The sequence below is a fragment of the Crotalus tigris genome, unplaced genomic scaffold (genome assembly GCF_016545835.1).
Source record: "Crotalus tigris isolate CLP2741 ecotype Arizona unplaced genomic scaffold, ASM1654583v1 scf7180000017551.9496454, whole genome shotgun sequence".
NCBI lineage: Eukaryota > Metazoa > Chordata > Lepidosauria > Squamata > Viperidae > Crotalus > Crotalus tigris.
Window position 1 is genome coordinate 3953996 of NW_024096469.1, and position 23986 is coordinate 3977981.

A 23986-nucleotide genomic window follows, 5' to 3' on the forward strand; every position below is an offset into this window, starting at 1 on the left:
ATTGCTTCTTGTCCTGCCTTCAAGTGCTTTGGAAAATAGCTTGACTCCATCTTCTTTGTGGCAGCTTCTGAGATATTGGAACACTGCTATCATGTCCCCCCTCGTCCTTCTCTTCATTAAACTAGATGTACCCAATTCCAGCAACCGTTCCTTGTAAGTTTTAGCCTCCAGTCCCCTAATCATCTTTGTTGCTCTTTGTACTTTTCCTAGAGTCTCAACATCTTTTTTACATCGTGGTGACCAAAACTGGATGCAGTATTCCAAGTGTGGCCTTACCAAGGCATTATAAAGTTGTATTAACTCTTCACATGATCTTGATTTTATCCCTCTGTTAATGCAGCCTAGCACTGTGTTGGCTTTTTTGGCTGCTGTAGCACACTGCTGGCTCATAGTTAAGTGACTGTCCACTAAGACTCCGAGATCCCCCTCAAAGTTACTACTATTGACCAAGGTACCACCTATACTGTACCTGTGCATTTGGTTTTTCTTGCTTAAATGTAGAACCTGACTTTTTTCACCATTGAATTTCATTTTGTTAGATAGCACCCAGTGTTCAAGTCTGTCAAGATCCTTCTGTATCTTAAGCCTGTCTTCTGGAGTGTTAGCTCTTCCTGCCAAGTTGGTGTCATCTGTAAATTTGATGAGTACCCCATCTATCCCTTCATCCAAATCAGTGATGAAAATGTTGAAGAGCACTGGGCCCAGAACAGAGCCCTTGGGCACCCCACTACACATTTCCCTCCATGTAGATGCAGTTCCATTGAAAAAACTGCAACAAAACAACAAGCACCAAGGATCCCTCAGTATTATACACACTTTAGTTCTAGAGTAGTCCTTAGCTTACAAATGCCTGACTATAAAGGTTCTTTTTCTTAACAGAACATGCCCCTGTGGACCATGAGGAGGTTTCTCTAACTAATCTTAATACCCAAGTTGGAGGAAGGCAATATTTATAATCTGGGTTCTAAGTTATTAGAGGCTTTGTGAATACATCCCAATACATTAAATATAAATTTTATGCAATAGATTGACCTGTGTATTGTTGATGAAAGTAACTTCAGCAAAAAGAAATGGTTGCATGTGGAAACATACTTCTTAGACCAGTGGTTCTCAACCTTTTTAATGCCGCGACCCCCAACCAGTCGTAAGTCGAGGACTACTCAACTGGTCGTAAGTCGAGGACTAAACTGGTGCAGCACCGTTTGCAGAATGGGACTTTTGGCGGGCTCAGCAGGGCAGAGACAGCCTGGATAATTCCTATTGGCTTTTGAAAGCCAATAGAATTAAACTCTATTCTAGAGAGTCTATTCTATTGGCTTTCAAAAGCCAATAGAATAAAAGGGAGTAGCACAGCTAAGGAAAAAGGGGAAAAAATGGCGGACTGCGTTGTTTGGCAACCCCTGTGAAATGGTCATTCGACCCCAAATGGGGTCCCGACCCACAGGTTGAGAACCACCGGCTTAGACTATTCTAAAAGACTACATGCCTATTGTACACAAAAGTAATATATCAATAATACCTGTGGACGCATCCAATAACATCCAGAACACATTATTTATAATTGTTGAATGTTTGCATGTTTTATCTTGTAAGCTGCTCAGTGTCTCCTTGAATCGCAAGATGGGTGGTAAATTAATTTTGATATAGAAAATTCACACAAATTATGGCTGCTTCAGCATTACAGTACTGTGCCTTCAGACTATATTTCCCAGAAACCTGTAGGTTGTATGACACAGGGAAAGTTAAGGGGTGTGTCCCTCCTTTCCCACTTCCCTCTGGCCCCTGCGTCCAGTTGGCTGGTAGCAAAGGCACAACAGGTGAACAACAATTAGCTGCTTTGGAACCAATTATAAATAATGATTGATATACAATCAACCGAATATTAAAATGAAAGTTTAATGTTTGAAATAGTCAACTTTATTATGGAATGGAAAATAGAAAAGATTTTAATTTTTCAACAGAACTATTGAATTGAAGAAAAGATAAGTAATATCTGAATTTCTAAGGAACAGTAATTAAGCAAAACTAAGGATTTCTCCGCTAGGTTTTCTGTTTTGTTATTCAGTCTTATAGTCATTTAAGTTCAAATTCAAATTAATATTTTAAATTAAAATTAAGTGTTAAATTACTTCTCCACCCTTATTGCATCTGCAGGGACCCCACAGGTAGTCCTGTTTCAGGTAACCAGGTTTCTCCTGGGTAAGGAGTAACCAGGGGAACCCTTGCAGGGTCACTGTGAGGAATAATGTTAATATCTATCAGATAAAGTCACTTGACTTTGCTCATACTGTGGCTGAGCAAACCCCTTGGAAGTGAGAAAGTCATATTTGAGCCTTGTTATCTGGGAAGAGTTTGAGCCAGTTGCTCTTGAAGGGGACATGGTCCTTGGGGCTTTGATTCCGGCCATTTGTGTTCACAATCCATGCCCCTCCTAGACCGGTTAAGATCTCCCAGAAGGTAACATGGTTGGATCCAAGCAATGATTAATGCCTGTGCAGGAGGGGATGATACTGCCTGCCCTGAAGAAGGCACTGGTCCCCTTCTCAAGTGGCCATCTTTGGATCCACAGTATTGGATAACCTTCATCTAGTCTCCAATCTTCCCTTTATACAGAAGGTTATTGAAGGATGTTAGCAGGTAGCTACAGAGGGCTCTGGTTGGAGTGGATTATCTGGACCCTTTTTAATCTGGATTCAGGCCAGGGCACAACTCTGAAACCATATTGGGCACTTGTTGATGAACTTTGGAGGGCTCGAAATGGAGGTAGCAGTGTAACCTTTCTGGCTTTTGGTACCATTAACCATGATGTTCATTTGGACTGGCATTGGAGGATTGGCAGGACGACGCACTGGTTTACAGTGGTTCTTCCTCCTCACCTGCAGTGTGAGGTGCCTCAGTGCTCGATCGTCTCGATTCTTTTTAGCATCTATTGGTATGGATTATGTACCATTGGTATGCTGATAATAATTATATATTTCCACCCCTAGCCAAATAAGTGATGCTGGCTGAGTGCCTGAATGCTGTAAGGATCTGCGTCGGGAGGAACTGGCTTTGGCTCATCCTTGGCAAGTTGGGAGGGGTTGGGTTTTTGGCACCACCTTGACCAGATGATTCTTCATCTTTGACTCTTCCTTGGTCACCTTCCATCTGGATTACATTCTATACCCTTTTAAGACCACCCAGAAACCTTATGTGGTCCAGAATGCAGCGATGCATACAGTAATGGGGGCCCTGGGTTTTGTCAATGTAACACCAATTGCACAAGCTGCACGGGCTTCCAACTTCTTTCTGGATGCAATTCAAGGTGCTAGTCATCACCTTTAAAGCCTACATGGCCCAGGGCCAGGCTACGTGTGGAATCATCTGTCTACCAGATAGATAGGGTAGGCACACTTAATCTCTTTTCCCAAGTATTGGGGAATAGGAAGCATGACTTTTCCATGGAGTTCCTGCCCTAGGGAACACCTTGCCCCATGAGGTTTGGCAGGCCTCCACTCTTTTATCCCTCTGTAAGGCTTTAAAGACCTGACTCCCCAAAGAGTTGGGAGATTAGATGATTTATTTATTCTATTTCTATAGCTGCCCATCTCAATTGCTCAAGTTTTACAAATAAGGCAGCAAATACAATACATTTTCTTCCTTTTTCCTTTACAACAACCACCCTGTGAGATGGGTTGGGCTGAGAGAGTGACTAGCCAAGATCACCCACCTGGCTTTCGTGGCTAAAGTGGGACTGCCTACTTTCTAGCTTGACGCCTCATTAGTCCAAATATATTTGTGTTTGTGTGTGTGTGTACATATAAACACGGTACAATGAAAACATTTTAAAGCAATAAACATCCAAAATAAATTAACTAGCCAAAATATTTGGCCAATAAAGCCAGAAAACAGGGCCCTTAGCACATTTCGAACCCTAGGTTCAAGAACACTGCCAGAGTTTTAGAGCTTTACTACAGGCTAACGGGGTTGGGACCATTCTAATCTCCATGGGGAGGATATTCCATAAAGCAAGGACTATTGCAGGGGAGGCCCATGATGAAGGGCCAGTGCTAATCTGCATGATGGGTTGGTGCCAGTTTTTTCTTGTCGTGTTTTAACTGAGTTTTATAGTTTTTACATTTTTTTGTCTTAATTTTTGATTTGGAGTCACCCAGAGTTGGTTGAAAGATGGGCTAGAATTATTTTTAACACTAGACAATCGTTAATAAAAAGGATCAATAATGGCAAGAACACAAATATTTTCTATGGATCTTTTCCTGGCTATAATCATACCTCGGTACTTGACTGCTTTGAAACTCATGGTAATTTGGTTCTCAATGCATTTTGATGTGAAAATTTTGCCCCAGTGCTCGTTTGTTTGGTATTGGATGCATGCTAGAACTTGTTGGTGTTGGCTGCCTTGTGACTCGCTACCCTTTCCACACAAATGATGCCACATTAGTAACATGGTTTGTTTGTTTAGTATTCGTCACACCTCCCAGAACCAAGTAATGATGAGTACTGGGGTACCACTGTATAATGGATTCAACTTATGTCAACAGGATCAGAGTAATTGACTAAGGGAACAAGAACTTGCTAATGAAATAACTGATTATAATTACAAAGCAGGATTTTTTTTTGTTTGCGTATGGGGAGGTAGTTAGGACAGATTGCACATAAGACTTCTGGTGTGCTTATGCTGATTAGGAATTTGGTGGCAACTCCAACAATATTAAGTACAAACACAAAGTATTGCATATTAACTGAAAATATATGAAACTTTAAAAAATAGGTTTAATAATAGCTTAAAATAGAATATTCACTATCCTTCCTGTAAATCCTAAACTTCAATATATAAGGTTTGCTGCTTTGATGTTGTAGCAAGTTTTTTCTACCAGAGTTGTTACTGCAGCATTTCTGAGAGAAGATGTGATGCTTCTCGCTAAAACTAACTCCAGCTCTTGAAAATTCTGAAGCCTGGCCACATCTTCATCCTTGGAGGAGAAAGGAAATAGTATTTTTTAAAATAATTAAAGCAGTTTCAAACTGTGAAACCTAATAATAAGGTAACAGAGACTGCATTAAGGTGATGGATTACTTTAATACTACCTTAAGAATCTTAGTTAATGAAAAAAAATATTTTAAGCTTCAGGAACTGTTCAAGCATTCCATATTTATTATACTAATCCATACTGCAGACTAAACCCAAAGAGCTTTTATGAAACCCCCTTCCCATCACGTCCTTGGAACCATTATATGTTTCGTGTGGAGGTCTATAGAGGGATGCAAAATGCTCTCATCTGAATGTACTTAAGCTCGATGGAATATCCCAGTTACCAGAGCTATTCTGAGAGCACTGGATCTGCCTAGACTTGTCATTGCTTTGTTTACACCTTGTCAATCAATGCAAGTTCTTTGTTAGAAATGGAACATTAAAGGCTAGAGTTATATGTGCTGCCTTTTATATAAATTACTGAAGTACTGAAGACTCACACTGCACTGATAAATTATGCAGTTTGCGCAGTTTTGAGTTTAGGAACTTGGTTATTCTGATTCAGAGATCAAAATTGTAGATTTTGGCAACCTTTCTGCTCTCCAGTAGCATGATGAAATGACCAGTGTGAAAAAAATCTCTAAATTACCAAATTTTGTGAAAGTCTCACAAAGTCCCAAATTGAGCATTTTCACATAAAAATCTCACGAGATTTGTTTCATAGTAAGTTTCAGGTTTAGGAGGGGTGATATGCAGGCAACTCGTAAGTTATGAACTGCAATACTAGATGAATCTGGATAATTGAATCAGTGCTGCTTAAGCAAATCAGCTCAATGTAGAAACACAGCCAATTACTAGTATCATTAAAACAAGGAATAAGAAATCCTGTTTGAGAAGTTTGCTTGCATACAACTCTATTTTTATTGAGTCTGCAAATCCTTGGAAGAGGAGATAAAATCTTGCAAAATGATAGCTTAGCTCCTTGGCTTATGGCATGAGTTAACTAAAGTTAAGCATAAAAAGTAACCAAAAATATTTAGGAATAGATATTATATAAGAAGTGAGCCAGCCAATTTTATTTTGGATATCCTTGTATATATAAACCGATGCAATCTTATACATATAAGAAGGTTGCACACCTGTCAGTAGATTAAGGAGGAGGTTAAACCTTGCCACAGTGCTTCAACAGGAAAAAGGGCAAAGGGCATTGTAAAATCAGACAAATAATCTACATTATCCTGGTGCAAAGGTCCTTTTCATGATCAGAGACATAATAAAGTAGGGGGAGAGGCAGACCAGCTCCCCACATTTCACTCTGCTGAAACAAGCCTAGCGGTTTCTGTTTAGGCAGTTTGATTTTCCATCCCCTATAGTTACAAAGTTCTACATCACGGGTGTCAAAACTCGATCGCATCACATGACCTATCATGACTTTTTTGCCTTTGTGGAGCCAGGGTGGGCGTGGCCTGTACCTAACTCATCCGGTTCACGGGCTGCCAGTTTGACACCCCTGCTCTACATGGTTACAAAGCACTACTCTTAACACTGTTTCTGAGAGCTGAAGATGGAGCGAGGGAAAGTAGAATTAGAAGAGCATTGGCAGAATCTCAAGAATAAGAAGACGGAGATCAACGGGTTTGCTCATCTAAAACTCTATGATTCAAACTTCGACTAGTTACACTTTTTAAATTGCATGAGCAAAATATTTTCCAACATATTGGAATATTTTCCAGCTACTAATTAAACCCATAATGCTAAAAACAATGAATCAATTGTTCAGAAATGATTGTTTTTGCAAGAATCCTTAACTGAATCTTACCTCAACTACTACTTGTACATACCAAATAGAAGGTCTGTGAACAGCAGATGCCACACAGGCCTTCCCCCCCTTTTTGGCATGAAAAAATAACGGTTGGTTGGTTGGTTTTTTCTTGGCCCTTGCTAATGCAGATCAGCCAATTGCTTTAGATCAGTGATTCTCAACCTTTCTAATGCCGTGACCCCATAATACAGTTCCCCATGTTGTGGTGACCCCCAAGTGGGTGTGGCCACCAATAAGAGGGAGTAGGACAGCTAGGGAAAAGGGAAAAAAATGGCGGACAGCATGGTTTGGTGACCCCCGTGAAATGGTCATTCGACCCCAAATGGGGTCCCGACCCACAGGTTGAGAACCACTGCTTTAGATAAATGCTGATTATGCTCCTAGCAACTAACTGATGGAACATTCTGAGGTGCTCATTAGGGATAAACCTGTACTCATGCTGGCCAACAGCAAGAAGCATTTGGTACAGTGCTTATCAAAAACTTCCATTATGTTTCAATCCTCTATAGAAACTTTACATACAATAATAGCAGGGGGGGAAATCTCTAACACAGTATTCAGGGCAGTAAACTGCAATAAGAGCTTAAATCTTAAAAGTCCATATAAACCAACATTTAAACAATCAACTCTTGCTTCTGTCCCAATTAAGTACCATCCAGGTTCTCCATGGTATGGAACTTTTAACTGGCCTGACTCTGGACTGACGCTCCAGCCAGAATCGTGTTACATGATTCTGGGAATTGCACTAATTTTAAGCTACAATTTATGCTCACTTCTTGAAAGTAAATTGTTCTCTGCTGAGAATTTTGAAGGCTTTCATGATGAAAAGCAGAGGTTGAAGGCACAAATATTTTTCACTGATTCACAACATGCTCATGCACATATAACAAAAGATTCTATCTCTAGATGTTGTTTGAAGGAAGGGTTTCTTGTATTATCTTGGCAAGGAATATTCTTGCACAATAGTTGTTGGCATGAACGAGGAATTCTGAACTCATCCTAAAGCCTTTTTAGAAAGCAACACATTAAAATGTAAGATGTTAATTCTTTCTGTACTAATTAATAAAAAATCAATTGTACATCACAGTAGTAACTACTAGTTCCATGTCTCTTATGTACTATTTTGAATAGTGAGCCATTTTCAACAGCTAATATCTCCAAATAAATGTTTAGAAAAAAATCTTTGTGCTTACCTTTCTCAATAATGTATTAGGTAACTTTCTAATCTTTTCCACTTGTTCAGAATTAATTCCCAGCTCACAGCAACACACTTTGAGTAGATCCTGGTAATTCAGTTGTTTTCTGTCCAGTTCAATTTCAATGAAGTCATATTCTTTAGGATTCTGAACTCTTACTTTAAGCACCAATTCTATATATTTATATGGGGGGGAACATATATATTCACATGAAATAAATGCTCAATAGCAAGAGCGGAAACAAAAATGATAACTTCTCTGCAATCCCCAAATCATTTTCTTTAAACTATGTCCTTCATTAACAGAAGAGAGAAATGGCTCCAGACAATTAAGATTATTAGAAATTAACTGTAGACTAAATTAGGAATTTGGAGGTACTGGGGGCAGGGCATCCCAGAAGAGGGAAATGGCAAATCACTGCTGTATTCTTGCCAAGTGGTCACATCCATCATTGGGGGTCAAACTTGACTTAAGACAGACTTTACCTTAGCATGTAATGGGAAAATGAAAACCAAAATGCAGTCCTGATGGTTATTGCAAATGAATAATAAGGTTGTGCACAAAGGAAAAAGGGATTCACCATCTATACAGGTAGTCCTTGAGTTACAACCACAATCGAGTCCAAAATTTCTATAAAAATACTAAGCAAGACAGTTGAGTGAATTTTGCCCCATTTTATGATCTTTCTTTCCACAGTTGTTAAGTGAATCACTATAGCTGTTACGTTAGTAAAATGGTTGTTAAGTGAATCTGGCTTCCCAACTGATTTTCCTTGTCAGAGGGTCACAAAAAGGTGATCACATGACCTCATGACATTGCAACCATCATAAATATATGCCGTTTGCCCAGTATCTGAATTTTGATCACGTAACTGGGGATGTTGCAACGGTCGTAAGTGTGGAAAACAGTCATAAGTCACTTTTGTCAGTGCTGTTGTAACTTCAAACAGTCATTAAATGAATGGTTGTAAGTTAAAGACTACCTTTAACTCCAAAGGCTTCCTGGGCTCCTAGAACTTATTGCTGCCTCTCCTATCGGAAGTGCCCATCCAACCCCCCCTCCCCGCTTTATCATGGGTGCTTTCCCATTGGATGAAGAGCAAACCTAAACAACCTGTCAAGAAAAATAAAGAAACATTATTTGAAAGGTTTTCAGTACCGTCCATATTGCATGGAAAAGTTCTACTGAAAAGCAGTGGCTGTAATGCAGACTCTGCATCCATTGTGGCATCATTTGTTTGATTAGTCATGTGTTGTCTAGATGGACAGGAAGTCAAGTGATCTCTGTTGTGATGTGCAGATGAAAAAAATGAGGGAATAGAGCTTTGAACGCTAGACTTTATATCTTCGGATGCTTCTGCAACCACGGATGAAATGAGTTCTTCAACCCAAAGGTGTTTCCCAGAGAGTTCTGTTTCTTTGTGCAAAGAAATCACTACATCATTGTTTTCTGCTTGAACTGTTGATAAACAAAGGCTAGTTTCACCAGCAGATAAATGAGGTGTGGCAGAATTATTTTCTCTGGGTGGAGCACCCATAAGAGCAGCACCATCCCCTTTTTGATGGTAAATCGCTGGAAATGATTCATTGGTGAGACAGTTTGCTATACCACTCAGCAGTTTTAAATTATTTACTTCTTGATTATCACCACCTTCCACTTCAGGAGCTATTAGGAGAAAATAAAATAAAAAATTAGAATATTTTAACCATTCTCTCCTATGAGAGTAGTTACTCCCATGCATTTCAGAATCAGCAGAAATAACTATACTCAACTTTGGGAATCATGTTTTAACTGCAAAGGAACAGCAAACAGATTTAACAGGCAAACAGTTTTAAGTACAAGAGAAATGAAGACCCACACATGAAGCTACAGTGGCAAATACTTGGTTAAGAATAGGAATCTTAACAGTTATATTTTATTTGGAAGCAGAACATAAAAGTAGAGAAATATGTTCCTGTATACCATACAATTGTCCAGTGCCACAAAATGTACATAAAATGTCATATAATGCGATCCAGGAAGCAGGTCTTTACTGTCACAATGCCTGGCCTATGGAACACCATCCCTCCCTCAGGTTCAGAGGCCCTGTTTTCTGCTGGTGTTTAGAAATATTTTGTTTATTCCCTCTGGCATTGTGCTGAGGCTTTCAATCAGACATGACAAACACAAGGCCCGGGGGCCGGATGCGGCCCGCAAAGTGGTTTCATGTGGCCCGCGAAACCATCCTGGAAATAGTGAGGGAACGGCCCCCGCTGCCCTGGCCCTGACCCAGGCCGGCCGGAAGCTAATGTACAATTTTGTGGTGGCCATCTATGCTGAAAAGCATTCAGTCTTAGCTCCACAAAGCTGTCCAGAAACAGCGAGGAACCAGCCCCTGCTGCATTGGCCCCATCCCCTGGGTGCATGCTGGGGAGGTGTCACCCTTTGTGAGGAATGAAGAAATGCACCATGCCTTGGCGTTTGCCCCGGTCCCATCTCCTTATGCCAGAGACCCTCAGATCTGTTCCACTCCTGTCCAGGCCCCCACAGGCACCCTTGACGCGAACAATGTAGAGCTGGCCATGCCCACCCAGTAGGCCACACCCACTCCATCCACGCCCACCCAGTAGGCTGCACCCACCCTGGCCACACACCCCCGCCCCCTCAAGGGCAACCGCAATGCTGATGCGGCCCTCAATGAAATTGAGTTTGACACCCCTGCTTTAAATGAACCAATTATAAAACTGAAGCGTGTTACATTGAAAACCTCTATCATTGAATTAATATTCTTGTGGTTATTTTTTATCTTCAGGAGAAAGAGTTGATTATTATGGCTTTAATTAACATTTTCTACTCAGAGTCACAGAAGTGAGACAGGGAGCCATATACAAATCACTGAAATAAATAAAATAAATGGAAAAATGAAAGCACTTTCCAAGGTAGGCTAACTTCCAAGATAATATCTAGATTAAAGATCCAAGTTTGCACAAAATGCCAAAACCATGTTTGGAGTACAGCTGAGCTTTGGTTGCACCTGTGGAATAATGGCCAAACATACCAGGCTGATAATTTAGTCTACAACTTTTCTATCGTACTGAAAAGAGGAATAGTCATAGAAAAAAAAAGAATCATAGAATCACGGGTTGAGATTAAACCAATATCTTAATGAAGTTTACCAATAACATCAGAAAACTCTTTAAGTTACTTGAACATAAAACAATAAAATAAATCCTTTCTCCTTATCTTACTCCATTATGAACTTCATTGATACCTCAGAATGCAAGAGTTATGCTCTAAAGACAAATCCTTTTAATATTTTTAAAAAGATAAATTCAAGTTATCAAGCATACCTCCAAGAAGTTTTCTGATTTCTTTTTTTGAAGTCAGATGGGCTGCCAGGTCTCTGTTCTTTGTAAAAATCCCCTTATTGGCTCCATGGTCTAGCAGGTACTTAACTATATGAGTTTGATTACGCTTGCATGCCCAATGCAAGCATGTCCTATACAAGATAAATGTGAATTATCAAGCATTTCTATCATTGTGACACAGCAGATATTAACCAAACTGCAGCTCCCAGCAATTCTGGCAATGAACAGGAATTCTGTAAACGGCATCTCTGCCTGGCTCCCTGATGGCCAAGGGCCATAATAGAAGCTTTCTTACCAGAAATCATCATTTTCCTATCTATAGATTACTAAAATTCTCATGTCTTTAACCTTTAACTGAGCATCATAAGGCCAAGGTACCTCAAATAGGCTAACTCGGGTCCCCAACCCCCAGTCCGTGGACTAGTACCAGGCCATGGCATGCCAGCAACCGGTCCACACAAAAAAGCAAAGCCGTGGGATGCAAGCAGCACAAAAAACAATGCATCCTGTGGTCCATGGAAAAACCTCTCTCCATGGAACCGGTCCCTAGTGCCGACCAAGTTACAGAATGCTGGGATCCATTATTCTTGTGGGAACGAAATTTTGGAAAATTCTTGCCATTTCAGTGCCCCACACTGCTGCTGTTTAGTGCCACAGCTGCGCAATGTTCCCTGACACGTTCCCACAAGTCAGTAAGGAAGCCTGAGAAGTTTGCAGGGAGAAAGTAAGCAAGGATCACATAACCATGACTGATGGTGGGAATGTGGCAGCATACTTGGACTTGCAACTTCCTTCCTGGAAGCTTGCAGGGAGAAAGTCACTGGGGAAACCTTGCAAGGAAGGTTGTAAGTTCTCAGTTAAGGAAATTATGTGAAAGGATGAACCAAGGGGTCACAGGTTCTGCGTAGTACCATTTACATATAAACAGTGAAGGTTCAATCTCTAATGTTTCTGCTTAGGTAGAACTGGACTATGCTGTCTAAGATCTCAGCTGGCTGAAGTGACAATAAATGAATTTGATGGTCTCTGACCAACATACAGTAGTTTCATATCCCAGTTTGTGAGGTAATATCAGTTTCATTGGGAGAAGCATGGAAGTTTAAGAAAGCTATCTTTCTTGAATTTTCCCACAATTCTTAAAGGTGTCCAATCTATCCAGTGTTCATATTATTTTGTGAATGAATTTTATTAGGATTTCATAGATGCAAACCATGCCACATCATTTGCAGGAAAGAAGACTGTATCACAGAATATTATCCCTTATTCTTTTGTAAATGCTTTAGATCAGTGCTCTGTATTTATGCTACAGGTAGCTTACCGACCACTCATTCAGTGACTGAAGTTACAACAACGCTGAAAAAGAAAACTTGCAATGGGTCCTCAAACTGTGGCCACTGTGGCCTCCCTATGATCACATAATCATGATTTGGAAGCTTGAGAACTGGCATGCATTCACAACAGTCAGAGTGTCCTGCAATCACTTAATCACCATTTGTGAATTTCACAGCCGGCTTCTGACAACCAAAGTCAATGGGGGAGTCAGCAAGAAGTCAGAAGTCACAGTCATACTACATTTCACTTTATAACCATGTTGTTTAGCAACTGGTGCTAATAGTGGTCGGTAAGTAAGGACTACAAGCAGTCCTCAGATTACAAGAGCAATCTGAATCAGAATGTCTGTCACTTAGTGCAATGTCACATGATCATATCACTTAGTGATAGCAATCCTGGCAGTCCCTAACACTATGCAAGCGCCCATGGGTTAGGTGAGCAATGGAGGGAAGAGGCAGGAATCCAGGCAAGCAGGCCAGTGGACAAGAGTGATAGGCAGGCAGAAGACACAGGTGGGTGCTATGGAATGTGGGCAGGTGCCAAAGGACACGCATCATAGGGCAAGTACTATGGGGTACAGATGGACATGCCAGAAAGCAGCTGGAGTGAGATGATGTTGACTTCCAGCAGGGAAGATTTGTGCCAGCAGGGAAAATTACAAATGGTGAAGACCGCAATCACTGTAATTTTGAGCCAGTTGTCAAGTTCCAGAATCAAGTTCATGTGGGGTGTTGCAATAGCCACAACACTAGCAACCACTCCTAAGCCCCCTCATTCAGCACTATCATGACTTTGAATGATCGCTAAAAAAGTAGTTGTAACTGGAGGACTATCTCTTTCTGTATGATATAATCTTGGCAGTATTGGGGAATATAATATATAATGATCCACATTGGAGCCATAAAGCACTCTAAATAAGACAGAATGGTGTTATTCTTAATAATTGAGATGGGTGGCAACCATATAGGTATGATTAGGGTGAATAACCACTGTTCAGGTAGTCCTCCACTTACGGCCATAATTGAGCCCAAAATTTTTATTGCTAAACAATACAGTTAAGTGAATTTTGCCCCATTTTATGACCTTTGCTGCCACAGTTGTTAAGTGAATCACTGCAGTTGTTAAGTTAGTAATATGGATAAGTGAATCTGGATTCCCCCTTGACTCTGCTTATCAGAAGGTGGCAAAATGTGATCACATGATCCCAGAACACTGAAACCATCATAAATACATGCCAGTTGCAAAATGTCTGAATTCTGATCATGTGACTATGGGGAGGCCACAACGGTTGTGTGGAAAACGGTCACAAATCACTTTTTTCAGTGCTGTTGTAACTTTGGACGGTCACTAAGTGAACTGTTTTTAAGACGATGATGACCTGTAAGATATTCACTGCAAATTATCTTCCAGGTGTCCCTAAAATCAAACTTGTAAGAGTCTTGTTGTGGCTTAATATCCCAGAAACCAATTGTTATCCCCAAAGCGTGGGCAATGATTCTGCGGTTGGTGTATCGTTATTGCTAAATGAGGTAAGTGACTGTTTCCCATTCTACCTCACGCGAGGAACCATAATTAAGCGACCAAGTCTAAGGAAAAAAATCTCTATTAGTCTTGCCTAGTTTTAAGGGAAGGTTGGCAAGACCAAGGGAAGGTGAGCTAAGAAAGGAGCTGTGAGGATGCTCTGGAGGAGGCCACACTCCATTAATTCGCTATACAGGCAGTCCTCGAATTACGACCACAATTGAGCCCAAAATTTCTGTTGCTAAGTGAAACATTTGTTGAGTGAATTTTGCCCCATTTTACAACCTTTCAAGCCACAGTTGTTAAGTAAACCATTGCAGTTGTTAAATTAGTATCCCAGTTGTTAAGTGAAACTGGTTTCTCACAATCCTGAGACACAGCAAAAGGTCATAATTAGAAACCAGTTGCCAAAGATCTGAATTGACCATAGAGATGCTGCAAAAGTAATAACTGTGAAAACTGGTCATAAGTCACTTTCTTCACTGCCGTTGTAGCTTTGAACGGTCACTAACGGAACTGTTGTAAGTCGAGGACTACCTGTAATTCAAGGGCAAATAAAGACACCTGCTGTTGCTGCATGTTGGAACGTGGGGAGAAGGAAGCAGTTTGCCGTCTGCCCTCCCAGTTGGAGAAACGAAAGCACCCGACCCGGAGGCAGATGGGAGAAAGGAAGAGGGGGGCCTCTTACCAGCCATTGACCTCATTCTGCGCATTCACCGCTACCCCGTTGCGGACCAGTATCCGCACCTCCTCGAGATTGCCTAGGGCAGCAGCTTCCCGGAGCCTCTCCTCCAAGTAGCTGCTCATCCTCCCCGTCTCTTTTCCCCCTGCCCCTCCGAGCCCTTAGCGCGCCCCCCGGCAGGCCCAGAAATGCTCCATCTACAGGCGTCCCCTTTCAGGGAGACGGAGGTAGAGACGGAGCGAGGGAACGAAAGTAGAAGCTGCTGCTGCTCCCCCTCCCAGCTCTCTCGTCCGCTCAGCTCCGAGGCCGGGATGCGCGAGGCTCTCCCGCCGGCTGGAGAGGCGGCGCGCGGAGTCGACCCACTGCAATTTTCATTCATCCAGCGAAGCCAGAGCACAGACACGGACAGAGGGGGCAGATCGCAGGGCAAATTCGAGAGGAGAGATTCGAAGCTCCGTTTCCAGGACAACCACGCCTTCGGGGGCGGGCCTGAACGCTTGTAGAACCCGAGCCGAACGACAAACAGTGGCGGTTGCTCCAGCGAAATGCTGAAGCTTCGCGCAGGGCGAATGTTTCTGTGTTTGTCTGTCTGTCTGTCTGGTTCGGAGATTTCCACAAGCGTGTACAACCATCCCTAAAAATCAAGATTGGGTAGCTGAAAAGTCAACTAAAATTTTGCCCTCTGTTTAATTTGTTAAAGTGTATATACTGAAAGATGCATATTAACAGGGCTTTTTTGGTCATAGAACGCCCAGAACGGAGTTCCGGCACCTTTTTTGGATGGAACCTTGTAGGGTAGGCAAGGCAGGTTGTTTAACTTGTGTGAGCTCCTGCACCCTTTTTTTTTTTTTACAAAAAAAGCACTGCATATAAATATGCATATTATGTGTGTGTATATACGTATGTATGTATATGTATATATGTATTTATATGTAGTATATGAAAAGAAAAAAAAGGATTGAAAGCAAAAAAAAAAAATGCTCTTTTTACATGCTGGCCTTCATTGGAAGCCTGTTGAAACTGCTTGAATCTTGCAGATAGTGTAGGGCTGATTTTGACCACAGTTGAGCAACTTCTGTTGCTAAGCAAGACAGTTGTTATGTGAGTTTTGCATCATTTTATGACCTTTTTGCCACAGTTAAGTGAATCACTGCTGTTCTTTAAGTTAGTGAGGGAAGTTAGCCCCCGAGAAGGAAATATTAAAAAGGAAAATATATTTTTCCTCAAGGATTTTTTTTAAAAGTATTTTTTGAAAAGCAGAAACCAAACCTGGCCCCAAATTTCTTTGCCTCAAGCAAGAGCTAGCCTCATAGAAATGCAGATATAAGACCATTAGGAAGTTGGAGCCAGGGAACTCAAGACAAAGAAACTCTTAAGAGTCATTAGCTTAGCCCCAGGGAAGCAGGAGATGACTTTTGGGATATAATAGGACTAACCCATTACCATCAAGTATACGATAGAGCAGGGGTAGGCAACCCAAAACACTCAAAGAGCCACTTGGACCCGTTTCCCACCAAAAACAAAACACCGGGAGCCGCGAAATCCTTTTGATATCTAAAATGAAGATAACACTGCATATATCCTTTTTTACCTTTATTATAGGTGTATGTGTGTTTGTGTGTGTGTGTGTGTGTGTATGTATGTATACACACACACACATATATATACACATACATACACATACAGGTAAAAAAAGGATATATGCAGTGTTATCTTCATTTTAGATGTCAAAAGGGTCTCTCTCTCTCTCTCTCTCTGTCTCTCTCTCTCGCTCCCTCTCTATCTGCCCTTGGTCTGCCTGCCACTCCTCTTCCCCCACTCTTTTTCTTTCTCTCTCTCTCTTTCCTCCCTCTCTCTCTCTCTCCCTCCCTCCCTCCCCCCCCTCTCTCTCTTTCTCTCTCTCCTATCTGCTGCTCACTTGGAAAGCTTCAAGCTGTTGTCCAACAAGATCAGGGTAGGCAACCTCGTCTCTTTTATGACTCATGGACTTCAACTCCCAGAATTCCTGAGTCAGCCTAGCTGGGCTAGCTAGCTCTCTCCTGCCCTTCCTGCTTCCTGCTTCCTGCAGAGAAGCAGCAAAGGGAGGAGCTCCGTCCAGAAAGCTTTTCAGCTCCTTGGAGAACACTGTGAGTGCAATCTTTTACGCACACACACACACACACAGAGAGAGAGAAAAGCAGGGAAGCGCAATTGCCTCTCTGTCTCTGTATCTCTCTGCAAAGGCGGAGGAGGCTGGGAGCCACCGGGGAAGGCTCAAAGAGCCGCATGCGGCTCCAGAGCCGCAGGTTGCCGACCTGTGCCATAGAGGCACACCTAAACTCAGGTCAGAATATGTGACACAGGAAATAGCCTCAAAGTTCAGGACACAGGAACAGGAAACTATTCCAAACAAAAGGCTAGAGGGTATAAAAACCTACTACATCATGTGCTTAGCCCTTCTCTCCTTTGCTCTTTCCTGAAGAACCATCTTTCTGCAATAAACTGTAACCTTCTTCCCAAAGCAGTTGCCATGTTTGCTTATTTATTCCCGGCTTGGATGAACCAGGATGAAGACTTTACTTCTAACATTAGTAACACAGTTAAGTAAATCTGGCTTCCCCATTTGACTTTGCTTGTCAGAAGGTGGCAAAGTTAGCCACATGACTCCAGAACATTGCAACTATCATAAATGTATGTGGGTTGTCTGAATTTAATCATGTGACCATGGGAATGGTGCAAAGGTTGTAAGTGTGAAAAAAAATATATAAGTCACTTTTTTTCAGGGCAGTTGTAACTTTTTACAATCAGTAAACGAATAGTAGTAAGTCAACGGCTACCCATATTGATTTCATGCCATTTAAGCAGTGATCTTTAATTTGTTTTCTCCAAATGAATCCCTCTTACTTAACTTATAGTTCAAGGAGTCAGTTTCTGTTGACTTGGGAGTGTCAGAAGTAAGTCTTCATCCTGGTTCATCCAAGCCGGGGATAAATAAGCAACATGGCGACTGCTTTGGGAAGAAGGTTACAGTTTATTGAAGAAGCAGAAAGATGGTCCTTGCAGGAAAGAGCAGAGGAGAGGAAAGAGGAGTTGAGCACATGGGCAGTAGGTTTTTATATCCCCTCTAGCCTTGTTTGGAATAGCTTCCTGTTCCTGTGGCATGAACCTTGAGGTTACCAGCTACAATAACTTAGTAGTATTTTTCACCTTTACCTAGAGAAGCAGAGCACTGAATCTCGGATTTTTTAATTGGACTACGTTGATAGTGCGCACAGTGGTTAAGATGTACTAGAACTAGAGAAGAAACTGTGGTTTAAAGCTGGCCTAAACCCTTGAAATTCACTGAGTGACTTTGGGCCAATCATTCTCTGGAGATTGTGAGACACTCTGGAGACTTCAGCAAACTCTGGTTGTAGAAAGAGAAGTATTTGTGCTCCTGGAAGGGAAAAAAAGATTAAAAATGTAACAACTAAATAATGTATATATGCACTATTCTTTAAAAATGAAGCATGGGCTTCCTGCTTTCCTTCTGAAAATAGGAAATCATACAGGCAACAGTTATGTACATCTCTAGCAGTGATATGCATCAATGACACAGAATGCCATAAACTAGGTAAAAACTATGATGAGAACCAGGGTAGTAGTGGTTAAGATGTCAGACTAAGAGCAAGCAAACCTAGAGTTCTAGTCCAGAGGTTCCCATCCTTGGCAACTTTCAGACTTGTGGACTTCAACTCCCAGAATTCCCCAGCCAGCCATGCTGCCTGAGGACTCCTGGGACTTGAAATTCACAAATCTTAAAAGGTTGGGCACCCTTATCCTTAGTCCATTTCCAGCCATGGTAATTCTGTCAAACACTGTTAACTCCTCTGCATAGTTCCTAATGTAGGGATACAATTAAGGGAGATGCTTATGTAAAGTACTTTAAGCTCTCGATGCAAAAATACAATATAAATCTTAACAAATTTAACAAAACAAACATTTCAAGAGGAAAAGAAATCTTCACTTCAACTGTCTAAAGCAGTGGTTCTCAACTTTTTTAATGCCGCGACCCCCAACCGGTCGTAAGTCGAGGACTACTCAACCGGTCATAAGTCGAGGACTACTCAACTGGTGCAGCACCGTTTGCAGAATGGGACTTTTGGCGGGCTCAGCAGGGCAGAGACAGCCTTGACAATTCCTATTGGCTTTTGAAAGCCAATAAAATTAGACTCTATTCAAGAGAGTCTATTCTATTGGCTTTCAAAAGCCAATAGAATAAAAGGGAGTAGCACAGCTAAGGAAAAGGGGAAAAAAATGGCGGACTGCGTTATTTGGCAACCTCCATGAAATGGTCGTTCGACCCCAAATGGGGTCCCGACCCACAAATTGAGAACCACTGGTCTAAAGTCACAGATTCAGCCAGTCCCAAACCCTAACCAAGAAGGAGAGGAGAGGAAATATGTTTACATATTTCCCTTTCTTCATCTGCCCTAGGAGCCTTTAAAAAAGTCTATTCCAGGCTAACGTAAGGAGTTGAAAAGTTATGCAGAATTTCTTAACAAATATCACAAAATAGAAAGAAGAAGCAGTAGATTTGAGTGAAGTGTTTATTGTTATTGTGCACCATATCATCAATATGAGTGCATGCCCTATGGAATAGGGACTACTTGTCCTTATGTTAAACTGCAGTGTAAACTATAGGGTTGCTATAAAAAAAAAAAAAAAACAGGAGCCGAAATGATGATGTGGAAGAGGCATGTAAGAAATTGTTTTCTACATCTGGCATAATTGCCAGGCTTGATGTCATGCCACTAGAGGTCACAGTAGAACAATGAAAAGAGTGTTTAAAATAGTTTCTGCTAAAATGTTCTGTTCTGCTTGTTTATGCCTTTTTTGAGGTGAGCTAGTGCTGCAAACACTTTGCAAATGTAATCATTATGGTGCTATATATTGTAAAACTGATGTCAAGATGATTAGAGCTTTAGAGAGGTCAAGGAGGCTTAGATGAGGACTGAGAGGTAGCCTGGGTTGAGAGTGCATATCTGACCCAAACTCACCAAGCTGTGCCCCCAGTAATTATTTTTATCTTCATGGCAGGTACATTGATGGCAGGTGACGCTGAGACTCTTCTTCAGAACCATCTGCCATATTCCTGCCTTCTTTGTTTTAACATTGGTTTAACAATGTTTAGAAAAATGTACACACATATATACATGTGTACATATCCCTGAAATACAAGTAGGGTTTCTGCCTTTGGGTTGACAAACAGAAAATTAGTGAGCAAGCATTTCCTATTATTTACCTGAGTTAGTAAAAGATTACTGTATAATATTTATGAATGTGAAATTGACACAGAAGCACATTATAAAATTATAGCAATAATCTAAAGCCTCTTTGTCTTTTCTTTTGTTTCTGATGTGCCTGAGGAAACTCCTTGTTGTTTTGGACATTTCCTGCAAGGAATATTCAGTTTATTCTGGACTTTAGATTTTCTGACAAAATCTCTTCTGTGTCTAGTAATAGCCTTCTGTCTTTCTTTAGCTATATGTTCCTCCTTTACACAGCACTTTTCAGCAGTTTAGAAGGCACTGTGTATGTCTCTGTTTATTTATTTATGTGATTTAGAAGTTGCCTGGCTGCTAATGACTGAGAAGCTTAGAGTTTATAAAGCAAGAACAACAACAAAAGATTCCTACTGTAAATGGCCCAGAGACAGACCTACTGTAGAGATTGGATAACCATTTGTCTGAAATGGTATAGGGTTTCTTGCTTGAGGAGGCGATTGGTCTAGAAGACCTCCAAGGTCCCTTCCAACTCTATTATTCTGTTATTCTCTATAAACAAAGTTCCATCCAAAAAGATCTCCACCATCAGCCTATCCCAAGGCCAGGGAGAACAGCCAGGACTTTATAGCTTCCTGAATGTCAGCAGGTTGGGAGTCATATCCACACATTTTTTGTGTTCCCCATTTTTCCTTCCTTGGTTGCAGTTGTGTCTTTGGGGCCTCATTTTGTTGGACACTTTTGTCCATCAGAATTTCAAGTTGTTGGATCTGAAATAGTATGGTTTGAGTTCATCAAAAATTATTTTGAAATGCAATATACAATTCTGACTCTTCTGTTTTCCTCTTTCCTTAACATAATGAATTCAGTGATATGATGGGTTCCAAATACCTTTACTTCTTCAACCAAGACCTTGGATTAGGTCCAAGATAGCTGATGTCTCTTGTTCTGTCTTTCACTTTCTGACATAAAATTGTCAGCAAGAGAAGTCAGAAAAGAGGTTGGAAGAGTTAAATTCCCAACAGATATCAAGGTAATTGAAACCTCCTATTTTCAGATTGTGTGTGTTATTTAAATTTTAGTCATCTAATAGAGAAAGCACTTATCCATGCCTTCTGTCTATAAAGGCAATTTGTAATAAACTCCCTCAACAACATCACATTTGTTTCATTTTCCTCTTATTCTTACCAAAACTCTCTTAACAAAATTTCTACGCAGGCATACATTGTTTTTTTTTTATGTGCAATATAACATTTCCTCCCTTTCTCTAGTCTAGAGTGTTTCTTTTAAATAAGTTGTGACCTTCCAGAGCTATGTTCCAATCATGTATTGCCATTCCAAATTTCAGTGATGTCTTTGGTATATAATATTTGTTCTCCTGTGTTAGGATTTCAGGTTCTGTTTGCTTCCTACATTGGCGTAGATATATCTGGGGTTGTGAGTGGCACCTCTTACTAGCTTCACTATTGTAATTTTATACTGATCTCTAAAATCCTTCTCAATCCATAGGTTCCACCCTTTGTTGCCTGAATTTTTGGCTTCAGGTCTTGACAGTATATTTTATTGTGGACATTCCCCTTTTTAGTGTAGCTTAGTATTCTCTTGATAATCCCTGCAGGACACTTCCCAGTCTATGTGAGTCTGTTTTTCTGGCAGGACTTCTTCATATTGAGACTCTAGAAAAAGTGCAGAGAAGAGCAACAAAGATGATTAGGGGACTGGAGGCTAAAACATATAAAGAATGGTTGCTGGAATTGGGTATGTCTAGTTTAATGAAGAGAAGGATTAGGGGTGACATGATAGTAGTGTTCCAATATTTGAGGGGCTGCCACAAAGAAGAGAGGGTCAACTTATTTTCCAAAGCACCCAAAGGCAGGACAAGAAGCATTCGATGGAAACCAGTCAAGGAGAGGAGCAACTTAGAACTGAGAAAGTTTTTGACAGTTACCAGTAGAACAATTAATCACTGGAACAACTTGCCTCCAGAAGTTGTGAATGCTCCAACACTGGAAGTTTTTAAAAAGAGATTGGACAACCATTTATCTGAAATGACATAGGGCTTTCTGCCTGAGCAGGGGATTGGACTAGAAGACCTCCAATGTCCCTTCCAACTCTGTTATTCTGTTATGTAGAAAATGCAGTTCATGGTCAAGAAATCAAAATCTTCTCACCATATAAAGAACTAGTTGTTCACTTCCAGGAGCCTGTTTTCTCTTCTTAGGCTGTAATGCTCAACTGGAAGGATCAGTTAAAACACTATTTAAGTTCCCAGTTTCTTTACATCCTATTAGGGGCCTTATAGTTTCAGTGATCCACTCAAGCTCTCTTCTAGCTTTCAACTTTATATGAATCAGTAGGAACAGATAGTTATTGATGGATTTGGAGAATCTGTTCATTGCATCCTGTATATGTGCAACTAGAAGGCAATACATCTCCCATAATATCTTATTAGGTCTGCATGCTATGGCCTCTGTTCCTGTTAGTAGGGGATTACCCATCACCACAATGCAGAACACGCTTAATGAGTTCCTATAATATTCACATTAGTGCTACGCAGAAATGCCTTTTTAATGGAGGAATGGGTGATTTGGATATGCAAATGATGTGCACACACACCATGTTTCTCAACAACTTCATGCATCAGTGTGATGTAAGATGCCAACAGTTTAACCCCCATGTTCACGTGGCTTCAAATCACCTCTCCCCCTGTGAATGCAGATTTCTGCACAGCCTTCAAATATATACTTGCTGGGCTAAGTGCAGGTAAAAGGAAACCAACATTCTGGAGGGACACTTACCACATTGATTAATTTTCCCTTGTCCTTTTCTTAGATAATGATTTTCCACTCATGTGAGAAAATAACAGCAGGTTTACTTAATTTCAGGCACCCACCTGTTACTCTATTTTTCTGGCTCTGATCCTCAGAATGACACTATATTCCCCAAAATTTAGAATTCACAGTACATTTCAAAAGTAAACAAACCATATCATACTTTTATTTTTTCTTTGATGTGTCTGTCGCTCTTACTTTCTATTTTCTGCTCAGTGTATGGTCAAGTCTATAATCCTATTCTTTATACCGTATATTCCCCTTCTATTTTTATTTCTGAGTATGGTTTACCCCAATGAAAACAAAAAATATACTCCTTTACTATGAATATAGAACCCAATTTGCTTTTATTAATCTAAGCTAAAAGCATCAGCAATTTAAAGTTTATTCTTTGGAAGACCTGTATCAAAATAAAACTTGAGTAAGAACTGTGAAAAGGAAAATTGCTAGACTTCCATCTAGTTCGTATCTATTATCTGCAATATCATCGTCATCATCATTAAATACCAAAAAAAGCAGATACTATAAAATGCCTTCTTAATCTAAATTTGACAACCAGTTGTATTAGTGTTTTAGTTTTAAATTTGCTTAAGAAGCTCTGGGAAGCTGAAGAGCAAAATAGTCAAAAAATTTTGAAGTTTGACTGGTATTCTTGGAGAGTTTGATTTCCATCCAGGTAACCTTGACCCAGTACCCTATTCAGCCATGAAGCTGATCTTTGATCAGTCATTATGTCTGAACCTAATCTAATCTCTAAAGATAACTGTCAAGATAAATCAGGAGACTGTATGTTCTTTTTCACTCCATGGAGTAAAAATCAGGCAGACTGCATGGCAGCTGTGTTAATGAACTCTTTCTCTGCAGACTATTTTCCTATTAAAAGCTTCTTCAGTTGCTCTAAGAAGCTCCTCAGCTTCTGCCTAAGACAGAAAAAGCGAGATACTATTATTGTTTTTCCCAAGGGGCAAAAAGCAATATCCAGAAATATTTTGCCAAAAAAACTTAAGAAAGAGGCGCCCATTTCCTTTTTCCACTCCATG

At 40.7% G+C, this 23986-nt stretch overlaps 1 protein-coding gene across 2 annotated transcripts; it reads right to left on the reverse strand.

Annotated features, from left to right (window-relative positions):
- Positions 1 to 1373: 1373 nt before the first annotated feature.
- Positions 1374 to 15291, reverse strand: LOC120308199 (ankyrin repeat domain-containing protein 40-like). 2 transcript variants are annotated; one of them, XM_039343914.1, is made up of 5 exons: positions 14879 to 15291; positions 11320 to 11468; positions 9149 to 9655; positions 7988 to 8163; positions 1374 to 4973 (listed from the first exon to the last, which is right to left on the reverse strand). In XM_039343914.1, exons 1-5 carry the CDS (start codon positions 14995 to 14997, stop codon positions 4827 to 4829), a joined length of 1098 nt encoding a protein of 365 aa, XP_039199848.1. In that variant the 5' UTR covers positions 14998 to 15291; the 3' UTR covers positions 1374 to 4826. The 2 variants fall into 2 exon arrangements, with proteins under 2 accessions (XP_039199848.1, XP_039199838.1); XM_039343904.1 differs by having other exon boundaries at positions 14728 to 15291.
- Positions 15292 to 23986: the final 8695 nt, after the last annotated feature.